This window comes from Monodon monoceros, unplaced genomic scaffold, assembly GCF_005190385.1.
Source record: "Monodon monoceros isolate NGI ecotype Baffin Bay Population unplaced genomic scaffold, NGI_Narwhal_1 Super_Scaffold_5, whole genome shotgun sequence".
Taxonomy (NCBI): Eukaryota; Metazoa; Chordata; class Mammalia; order Artiodactyla; family Monodontidae; genus Monodon; species Monodon monoceros.
Window position 1 is genome coordinate 8,355,525 of NW_021703782.1, and position 11,644 is coordinate 8,367,168.

At 49.0% G+C, this 11,644-nt stretch overlaps 1 protein-coding gene across 1 annotated transcript in view; it reads right to left on the reverse strand.

Annotated features, from left to right (window-relative positions):
• The window catches only part of CUNH8orf74 (chromosome unknown C8orf74 homolog), a 25,380-nt gene extending 15,790 nt beyond the window's left edge, over positions 1–9,590 (reverse strand). Inside the window, exons 1-2 of the mRNA XM_029201327.1 lie at positions 9,522–9,590; positions 7,836–8,028 (exon numbers count right to left, since the gene is read on the reverse strand). Of these exons, the coding sequence (XP_029057160.1) occupies positions 7,836–8,028; positions 9,522–9,569 (241 nt within the window). The 5' untranslated portion in view covers positions 9,570–9,590. The remainder of the gene's footprint in view (positions 1–7,835; positions 8,029–9,521) is intronic.
• Between the last annotated feature and the right edge of the window lie 2,054 nt (positions 9,591–11,644).

Consider the following 11,644-nt stretch of genomic DNA (forward strand, 5'->3'; position numbering starts at 1 on the left):
GGCGGGGGGTGGTGGCAAGACCCTGGGTATGGGGCGGGGGGTGGTGGTGATGGTGGCAGCGTGCAGCAACCTCTGGTCCGGGACCGCCAGCCTCTGTTGTGCGGCCTGCCTCACCTCCACGGGAAGCTAACCTTTGCCTAGCATTTCCTACATGCCTCCCACTCTATTATACTCTGGAGGCCCTGTCTCTTTAGTTTTTCCAACCGCCCTATGAGTTGGAACTATCACGGCCCTATTTTAGAGGTAAGGAATGGAAGGCACAGAGAGATAAAGTACTGCTCTCAACGTTGCACAGTAATGTGTTGGAGGCAGACTTGAATCCCGGGCTACTGACCGCAGGGTTTGGTGCCTGGTTGCTCGGCTATGCGGCCTTTAGCCTGGCCCGGCCTGGGCCTGGAGCTGCACAGTAAGGAGGAGCGTCTGGGGGAGAGAGGAGGTGCCCGCTGAAATTCCACCCCTGCCTCTGAGGACTGATACGCTTGTTCACGCTCTTGTGAGTGTTCCAGTTGTGGGTTTCTGGGAGGCAGTGTGGGCGTGGCTCTGCGGGGTGATGTCGGGCCAGCGTGGCCGCTTTCTACAGCAGCAGGCGTCATCCTGATGACAGCGTGGCGGGGCCTGAGGTGCGTGGGCCTAGCTCAGGAGGCCGGGTTCTCGGGTGGCTCTCCCCTGCTGCACCCACACTCTGCACCCTCCAAGCCCAGAGTCAGCTGGAGTCGGCACTCACAGTGGGTCCGTTAGCCAGGGATGGAGCCGGGACCGCCTTATCTGCGTCTTTTTTTGCAGCCCCACTTCGGGGACGAGTCTGCAGTTTGCTTTACCTCCAGGCGCCCTGCTCCCTGCACGTTGTCCTGCCCCGCTCCCTGCGACGCATCTGAGGAGAAAGGGCCTGGGACCATCTCTGCTGCTCTTGAGAAGGGGCTGAGGTGACTCCTGGACGTTTGGAGGCTGATGTGAAGTGGGATCTGCACAAAGCACGGCCAGCCACACCTGATCGATCAGGCCATCTTGGAATCACATCACCCCCATCGCATCTCCGGGTCTTTGTGGTCCCTCCTGAAACTAAGGGCCAGTCCTCACTGAGCGCTGACTAGCCACCAAGCGCTGTGCTGTGGGCTTCATCGTCATAAACTCAGTCCTATGAAGTGGGCGCTTTTGTTTTTCTCCTTCTCTCGATGTGTAATTAGAGGCTCAGAGGTGGTGTGGCCGCCCAGGTCCTCATGTCCTGCAAGGGACTGAACTAGGATTTGAGTCTTCTCTCCAGGTTTGGAGCCTCCAGATGGACGCTATCTTCGCCGAGTCCAATTCCAGGCACTGGGAGCCCACCCAAGAGCTTCTTCCTACTTGATGTGTGTACCAGCCATGTTTCACAAATTTGGAGGTGATTTAAAAGTAAGAGGAAAATCTTGTAAGCTGGATGTCCCAGGATCAAGAGTTAAAAGATGCCAGAAGGGGAATTCCCTGGTGGTCCGCTGGTTAAGCTTCTGCGCTCTCACTGCCAAGGGCCCGGATTCGATCCCTGGTTGGGGAACTAAGATCTCACAGTGGGCCAACAATGGGCCAACACTGACAAGACGGAATCAGTGGGGATGATTGTAAAGTCTTTCAGGTGTATTCAACATTGCCATGCGCAAGGACAGGATTGGGAAAATGGCTAGGGATGGTGCAGTGCCTGTCCAATATGATTGTGACGTTGATGCTGATAAAGAAAATAAACCCATAGGCTATATGAATGGCCAGGACAAGGGTGATGATAAAATCCCTGGTCACTTCATTGATCAAATCGCAGGTGGTATTGTGCTGGATCTGGGTGCCATATTTTAAGAATGATATTGACAGGCTTCCCCGGTGGCGCAGTGGTTGAGAATCCGCCTGCCAATGCAGGGGACACGGGTTCGATCCCTGGCCCTGGAAGATCCCCCATGCCGCGGAGCAACTAAGCTCGTGTGCCACAACTACTGAGCCTGTGCTCTAGAGCCCGTGCGCCACAACTACTGAGCCCGCGTGCCGCATCTACTGAAGCCCGCGTGCTTAGAGCCCGTGCTCCACAATGAGGGAAGCCACTGCAATGAGAAGCCCGCGCACCACAACGAAGAGTAGCCCCCACTCGCCACAACTAGAGAAAGCCCGCACGCAGCAACGAAGACCCAACACAGCCAAAAATAAATAAATAAGGAATGAATTGCCTCAAGAGGGAGCTCCCCATCGCTTGGAGTGCCAGCAAAGGCTGGGAAAACCTCCCTGGCTGGTTGAGGGGTGTCCCTGAAGTAAAGGGAATTACGTTTTCTAATCACCGAGTCTCCTAGCAACTCTAAGCTTTGGGTCTACCAGACATAGATAGACTGTACTGGTAAGGTATGTGATAGCCAGAAGTACTGAGAGCGCCAGTGCAATCTAACCTCCTCAGTTTGAAGTTGGGTTTGCATCATCATCAACTGTTTTTCAAGGGCTCAGCCTGTGGAAGGCTCTAATGGAAACTTGAAAGAGTCCGAGCTCCCACCTGCTTGGGGCTGACATTCTTCTCCTGCAGTCAGTGTTTGTTCTGGCCGCGAGCCACTGCGGAGCTCAAACAACAGGGCTGAACTCTGGTAGCCAGGCGTTGCTGTGAGCAGTGGGGAGCGGGACCCAGAGGGATGCCAAGAAGGCCCCGAGGGGGCAGGGGGTGTCTCGGGTGGGATGAATTTCCCAGGGATTTCTGGGAAATTTCTCTGAAACCAGCCCATGAGCATTGCCATGTCTTGCTTAAGCCTACAGGCTGGGACCACTGGGTTGGAACGCTGGCCTGGAGGAGAGACATGGAAGGGCACCCGGGCAGCTCAAAAAATAAAGAAAAAGGCTGATGCAAGTGCACATAATATGTGTGGTAGGAACACTGAGTGGCTTGAAGCAGAGGAGTGATGGGATTTTATGTGTGTCTGAAAAAAATCATGGTGCAGTTTGGTGAATGAGTGCAGAAATACAAGATGTGAAAGCCGTGGACTGGTTAAGAGGTGGTGGTGGGTGAAGACGTGGTGAAAAATGGTGAGAGTGGACGTTCGGGTGCTGCTCATAGGACAGGTGGGTGAGCTCTGGGTGCATCTGGGACAAGGCATTGTGAGTCCTGTTTGCTTGGCAGCTGTTTACGATCTTGGTCAGAAGGCCAGTGGAGGACCTCAAATTACAGATTACAAAACTTTCATACTAAAACAAATTTTCAAAATAGAGAAAAGCTTCCCCAGAAGTACATAAGGCAGTGTGATATTGACAAAACGATAGACAAATAGACCAACGGAGCAGAATAGAGCCCAGAAATAGACCCATGCAAATATAGGTGACTGATCTTTGACAAAGGAGTGAAAGCAGTACAGTGGCGTAAAGACAATCTTCAACAAATGGTGCTGGAGCAAGTGGACATCCACATGTAAACAAACAACAACAAAAGAACCGACACAGACCTTACACCCTTCATAATCATTAACTCAAAACGGGTCACAGATCTAAATGTAAGATACAAAACTCTTAAACTTCTAGAAGATAACAGGAGGAAATCTAGATGACCTTGGGTTTGGCAATGACTTTTCATATACAACACCCAAAGCATGATACATGAAAGAAGAATTGATAATCTGGACTTCATGAAAATCAAGAAGTTCCATTCTGCAAAAGACAGTGTCAAGAGAATGAGAAGACAAGCCACAGACTGGGAGAAAATACTTGCAGAAGACACATCTAACCAAGGACTCTTAGGCAAAATATACACAGAACACTTAAAATTCGACAATAAGAAAAAAAACCTGTGAAAAAAAGGGTAAAAATCTTAACAGACATGTCACAGAAGAAGATATACAGATGGCAAATAAGCTTATGAAAAGATGCTTCACATCATATGTCACCAGGGAAATGTAAATTAAAACAATGACAGACCACAACATGCCTATTGGAATGGCCAGAATCTAGAACCCTGACAACACCAAATGTTGGCAAGGATGTGGGGCAACGGGAACTCTCATCCGTGGCTGGTGGGGATGCAAAATGATGCAGCCACTTTGGAAGACAGTTTGGTGCTTTCTTACAAAACTAAACATGCTCTTACCATATGATCCAGCAGCTACCCTCCTTGGTATTTACCTAAGGAGTTGAGAACTTATGTCCACGCAAAAACTTACAGATATTTCTTGCAGCTTTATTCATAAGTGCCAAAAGTTGGAAGTAACCAAGATATCCTTCAGTAGATGAATGGATACATAAACTGTGATATATCTAGACAATGGAATATTATTCAGCCCTTATATCTAGACATTGGAATATTATTCAGCCCTTAAAAAGAAAGTAGCTCTCAAGCCTTGTAAAGACATGTAGGAAACTAAAATGCATATTACTTGTGAAAGAAGTCAGTCTGAAAAGGCTACAGACTGTATGATTCCAACTATATGACATCCTGGAAAGGCAATACTACAGAGACAGTAGAAGGATCTACTTTCTGCTCATTGAGGGGGAGGAAAGGATGAAGAGGTGGAGCACAGAGAATTTCTAGGGTAGTGAAACCATTCTGTATATATATATATATATATATATATATATATATTTTTTTTTTTTTTTTTTTAAATTTTTTTTTTTGCGGGCCTCTCACTGTTGTGGCCTCTCCCACTGCGGAGCACAGGCTCCGGACGTGCAGGCTCAGCGGCCATGGCTCACGGGCCCAGCCGCTCCGCGACATGTGGGATCCTCCCGGACCGGGGCACGAACCCGTGTCCCCTGCATCGGCAGGCGGACTCTCAACCACTGTGCCACCAGGGAAGCCCCATTCTGTATATTTTAATGGTGGATACACCATGATACATTTGTCAAAACCCTTAGAATGCATAACACCAAGGAGGAACCTTAATGTAGACTATGGACTTTGAGTGATAGTCATGTATCAGTGTAGGTTCATGGACTGTAACAGATGTACCCACTCTGTGGAGGGGGATATTGACAACGGGGGAGTCTGTGAGTGTGTGGAGACAGGGTTTCTGTGGGAAATCTCTGTACCTCCTGCTCTATTTTGCTGTGAACTTAAAACTGCTCTAAAAAATACAGTCTATTAAAAAAACAGTACAGCCTGAAACCATAAAACTCCTAGAAGAAAACAGTGAAATCTCCTTGAAGTTGATCTTAACAATGCTTTTTTGGGGGGTATGACACCAGAAGTAAAGGCAACAAAAGCAAAAATCAACAGGTGGGACTGCATCAAATTAAAGCTTCTGCACAGCAAAAGAAATGATCAACAAAATTAAAAGCCATCCTACAGAATGTGAAGAAATATTTGCGAACCATATGTCGCATAAGGGGTTAGTATACAAAATATGTCAAGAACTCATACAACTCAGCAGCAAATACCCGAATAGTAAAATATTAAAAATAAAATAATAAAAATGGGGAAAGTATCTGAATACGCCTTTTCTCATAGAAGACATACAGGTGGCCAGCAGGCACATGAAAAGATGCTCGACGTCACTAATAGTAAGGGAATGTAAATCAAAACCACAGTGAGATCTCACTTCATACCTATTAGAATGGTTATCCTCAAAAAAACAAGAGATAACAAGCCCCGGAGAGGATGTGGAAAAAAAGGGCATCCTTGTGCACTGTTGGTGGGAATGTAAATTGATACAGCCACTATGGAGAACAGTATGGAGGTTCCTTAAATAACTAAAAATAGAACTACCACATGATACAGCAAACCCACTTCTGGGTATCTATTCAAAGGATATCTTGAAGAGATATCTGACCCCCATGTTCATTGCAGCGTTATTCACAATAGCCAAGGTATGGAAACAACCCATGGATCCACTGACAGACGAATGGATAAAGAAAATGTGAATATATACTATATATGTGTGTGGGTGTGTATATATATATATATATATATATATATATGTATATGTGTGTACACACACACACAGGAATATTATTCAGCCATAAAGGAAGGAAATCCTACCATTTGTGACAACATGATGAACTTTGAGGGCATTATGGTATGGGAGAAAAGTCAGAGAAAGACAACCATCGTATGATCTAACTTATATGTGGAATCTAAAGAAAACTGAACTCATGGAAGTAGAGAAGAGATAGGTGGTTGCCAGAAGCATGGGTTGGGATGTGGGCAAAATGGGCGAAGGTGGCCAAAGGTACAAACTTTCAGCTATAAGATAATTAAGTCCTGGGGATGTGATGTACAGCATGGTGATTATAACTAACAATTCCATACTGTATATTTGAAAGTGGCCAAGAGAGTAGGCCTGAGAAGTTCTCGTCACAAGAAAAAGAATTGTAACTAGGTGAGGTGATGCTCGTTAAACTTATTGTGGTAATTATTTCGCAATATATTCATATATCAAATCATGTTGCATACCTTAAACTTATACAGTATTGTATGTCAATTATATCTCAGTGAAGCTAGAAAAAAATAGTACAAAGACGAATTTCCCAAACTACTTAAAGAATAAGTGATCCACCTAATGTCCCACCCTCCAGGATCCTTTTGTGTGCATTTCCTCACACAAGGACATTCATAACCACAGCCACCAGAATCCGGAGAGCACCGTCGACACGTCACTACTGTCCAATCCCAAGACCTGACCCAAGTTTCTCCAGCTGTCCCAATAACATTCTTTACAGCAAAAGGACCCAAACCGGGACCACCTGTCGTGTTTAGTGGACACATCACCTCAGTGTCTTTCAGTTTGGAACAGTTCCTCTATCTTTCCTTGCTTCTCGAGACCTTAATGCTTTGAAGCTTACAGGAGAGGGACTTTGTGCAGTGCCCCTAATTGGGAGTGTTTTTTTTTTTTTTTTTTTATGACATCATGTTCTGAGTCTTTGCTAGAACCATCACAGAAGGAGGCTGGCTAATTCTTTTGCATCCCGTCAAGCGGCAGAGTATTCTGTGTCCTCTGATGGATGGCTCATTTGATTAAGGGGGTGTCTGCCAGGCTACCTCACTGTAAAAGCGTTCTTTTCCCCTTTGCAATCAGGGAGGTTCCTGGGAAGTGTGTAAATGTCCCATTTCCCATCAAGCATTCGCCCACCGGTCTTGGCACCTACTGCTGATTCTTGGCTGAGTATTACTATAATGGTGGCCGTGGATTTGCTTAATGGATGAATCGGCAACTCAGAGCCTAAGGGGTGGACAGATGTGGCCACATCCCCTTGTGCCACGGATCACGGGGAGAGATGCTTACCCTCTTCTCCTGAAGCCCAATGCAGGGTAGGGGTGGGAGAGATGCTCCCTCCATAACCTGACTGTTGTTCCCCCATCCCTGCCAGCAAGCTGACGCCTGTAGAGGATTCCCTCAAGACACTCAGCAGAGCAAAAACTGATGCTGGGAGCAGTTTGCAGTCTCTCAGGGGTACAGTGAAAAGTCAATGAAGGGCTTTAAGCAGAAGAGCGACACATTGATGTTAAGCAGAAACAAAACAAAAATTCTAAATTATGGTCCCTCCTTCTCTCTTTTCTAAAACAAAAATTAACTTCCCTCTGAGCCTGCTCTCTACTAGCTGCCCCAGAGGTATGGGTCTAATGATGAAGTTCATACTAAAGTGTAAATGACTGACTGAAAAGCAAACACCCCTGGTTGCTTTGTGAACAGCTTGGCGTGGTGCAAGAGTTTCCACCAGGGAGATCAGGGATAAGACTCAGCAAGGACATTCTGTTTGCTCCACTTTCCAGAAAATCTGGACAGGGACCCTCTTTGTGAGCATACAAGGAGGCTAAATGCCAGGGGAAAAAAAGGAAGGGGCTCCAGGCTCCTCGGAGAGCTCCTGGGGTTGTGTGTCCTCCCCAAGCCTCTCTGACTCCTGCCCTGGATGCCCCGTACCTTTGGTTTCTTTGAGCAGCTCTTCTGTGAACTTGACCACCTGGGCCACCTCTACCCAGGGGAAGCCTTTGCCCACAGCGAAGATGATACTTTCGTAGAGGGTGTCCAGCAGGATGCTTCTGCGGGAGTCTCTGAGCTCGTCAAACTCTTCCCAGTTCAACAGTCTCCGTAGGTGCTCCCGACCTTCTGGTTTCTGCAGGGCATGATATATGAGGGGTGGCGGATGAGACTGAGGAATCAGGATGCCATCGTCACTGGGCAAAACACTACTGGGAGCCCAGCATATGCTCCCCAGCATCCTGAAGTGTGACTCAGAATGGGGGTAAGCTTGGGCAGAATTCATCTTTCATTTCTGGACAGGTTTCCCTCACCTTTCTAGCACTGCTCCTTCCTCTGGGTGTTCTCATGCTAGCTGTTGCAGTTCCAGGTTTCTACACCTCCAGCAGGCCTCAAGTCCTGAATTATTATGATCCTTGCTTCCCCTTCCCTCAAACAAAATTTGACATTCCTCTGAGACGACTCCCAACTAACTGCTCCAGAGATGGTGATCTGATCATGAAATTCATACTAAAGTGTAAATGACTGGCCAAGAAGAGGTTTGGAGATGCAATGCTTTAGCAGAGAAATGTGTCTTGCTTGGTGAAGCTAGGCGATAGAGACTGGTCAGGGTACCTCTTATTCCCCTCTATAGGTTAGGATTCATTTTACTTGAGAGTTCGCCTGGCCCTTCCAGAAGGTTCTTAGAGATCACACCGACACATGTAGGAGAATCAAGTGCCTTTCAAGGAGGGGGTAAGAAAAGGTGTGGCATGAAGTGGGCAACCACCAAACATTGGAGCTCCCCTGGGGTGTGGGGAGGGGGAACTGAGGGAAGACGGTGCCCGAGTAAGGCCCAGAGCCTTGTCTCAGCCCCCGGTCACTCCTCTCTCCACCCCTGCAGCCCTTTTAGATCCCTAGGTTGGCACCTGATGGGACAGCTGGCTGGAAGATCCAGGGAAGGTGGTGAAATCACAGGTCCCGGGCCGGGGGCTTCCCCAACAGTTTGAGGCTGCCGGTCAGAGGCTGACCTGTGCACATAGCTGGCCTGAGGTCTTCTTGCCTGAGGTCTGCAGCAGAGCCCGGACACCCCTCTGTGGACAGCTCAGAGGCCCGGGCCCTGCAGGCTGGATTCTCTTCACTCCGCAGGTGCCCACCTTGCTCATGCCTTCCGGCCTCAGAAATGGTTCTGAGAAACCATCAAAATCTGCCCCCTTCTTTGCCCTAGAGACGCAGACCCCACCCTCTACCACACACACAATCACACACACACTCCCTCCACACGCTGGCGTACAATCCCAGAGGGCTCACAGGGCCCTGGAGCTCCTGGTGAAGGTGGCACCCCTGTGACGAGCCCCTGGGGCCTCCCGGGCCCTCCTTGGAGTGCGGGGGTGGGGCACAGTGCCTCCATGCCCACCTCCTCTGTCCCTCCGCGCGGGCTCAGCTGCATCAGGCCCGGAAAATAGCCCCAAGCTCCAAGGGCTGGGAAGACTTTGGCCTGGCATCCCCCGGGCACACACCCGTGGCGGGCGGGCCTCAGAGCTGGCGTGCTGGGACAGGAGATCCTGTCCAGGGGTCCCTCGGAGGACACACCTCACTCTTAGATCAATCTGAGCACACTCCCTTTGAAAAGTCACGTGTTCTCTTCACCTGAAGTTGGAAGACTTTTTTCACTCCCTGGGGTGTCAGGAGTGCCATGGCCTCTACATCCAGTTGCTAGGAGACCTAGCCAGGACTGACAAGCTTCAGGCTGAGGGTGCCTGCTTTGTGAGGTCATGAAGACCCACTTGGAGGTGGCTTTCCCAGGCTCCTTCCTCTGGCCCTGCTCTCCAGCTGGCTCTGGGTCCCAGCTCCCCACACCTGCTCGGCGACCTGGAACCCTTTCCTATCTCCAGCCTCCCCCTCACAAACTGTTCTCCCTCAGGCACTGAGCCTTCTCAGGCTTCCCTTTACACACACACACACACACACACACACACACACACGGTCCCCCACGCTCCACAGTCTACCAACCCAAGTCCCACCCCCCTCCTTCTAAGCCAAGCCCCGCTTCTCTGCTTCCTTCCACAGTAGGCATCTGTCTCTGTGGGAAGGTGAGTCCTGCTTCCCCCTGCCTCCCTGCCCATAAGCCCCGACTCCGTGCCCAGGAGCCTCAGGGTGGAAAGCCCAGGGCTCTGGGGGAGTCGCTGGCTGAGCTGTCTGGTCCTGGGGTTGCCTCCACTGGTACCTGCCCAGGCTCTTTGGTGTCGGGCCTGGCCGGGGGTGGGGGGCGGGTCCTGGCCATGAGTGAGAGCTCACGGAGGTCCCAGTATCTGCCACGTCAACCACTCAGAGCCATCATTCCCGTCGGCCATGTGACTCCACCTTTCTTGTCCTCATGGCCATATTACTTCAGGGCCCTTGCTGCCTCTCCTGCCGCTGGGACGACCTGGGTTAGGGTCACTTTGTTCCACTCCCGCTGATTACTAGGGACAAGGGGAGGGGGAGGGGATCCCTGGGGCCCCTCAGGAAAACTTACCCATTCCCTCTTCAGCAACATTCACACTCCTGTTTATCTCATGGAGGGAACGAATGGACCAAGTGTGCCCCTTTGCAATGTGTAGTTGCTATGCCGCTGTCCCCTTCTGTCCTTGCCATCCCTGGCCCATGCTTCTGTCGAACATTTGTTTATTTCTTGGCTTCTAACGAGCCACTCTCTCCTGAATGATCTTATGTCTCTCCACCCATTCCTTCTCTGCCTTCTGTGAAGACCTCCTTGCCTCCGCTGGTCCCTTACATGTTGCCATGATCCAGGGTTCTGTCTACAACCTCTTGTCTTTCTAGGTCATGTATCCTTTTTAAAAATTCTAATGGTGAGAACGCAACACGAGATCTACCCTCAAAACATTTTAAGTGTACAATAGAGCTACAGGCACTCTACTATACAGCAGATTTCTAGAACTTATTCATCCTGCACACCTGATACTTTATGCCCATCGATCAGCAACTTCCCATCCGCCTCTCCCCCCGTCAGCCCCTAACAACCACCGTCCTATGCTCTGATTCTATGATCTGACTATTTCAGATATCTCATATAAATAGAATCATGCAGTATTTGTGCTCTATGACTGGCTTATTTTGCTTAGCATAACGTCTTCAAGAGTCATCCCATGTACTCTCTTTTTATTTTTAAAATTTAATTCTTTTATTGGGGTAAAATATACATAACATAAAATTTACTTTTTTTTAACCATTTTTAAGTGTAAGTTCAGTGACATTAAGTACGTTGACATTCCTGTGCAACCATCACCCCCATCCATCTCCAGAAGTTTCCCAACTCCCCAAACTGAAACTCTGTCACCATTAAACACTACCTTTCCCTTTCCTCTCCCCCAGCCCCTGACAGTCCCATTCTGCTTCCCGTCTCCATGAATCTGAGTCCTCTAAGACCTCATGTAAGTGGAACATACAGTGTCTGCCCTTGTGTGACCAGCTTCTTTCACTTAACATAATGTCCTCAAGGTTCACAGGCCACATATTCGTGAGAGATTTTACACAGTGCATGACATTGATGTCTGTCCATAGAAGCGACGTATTTCTTCCGGATTTAGGTAATGGAAGTGCCCTATCCTCTGTCTCAGCTCGGGGTATGCTGATGCCTTTCCCCAGAAATGGATGATTGAGAAGTTATGCTGCTTGGTAGGTTTTCAGGGGTCTCCGGGGCTGATTCGTGTTGGGGAGTGTTGCCAGAGGGAGTCTTCATGCAGTGGTCCAAGGGGGCGAGTCTCCAAGTC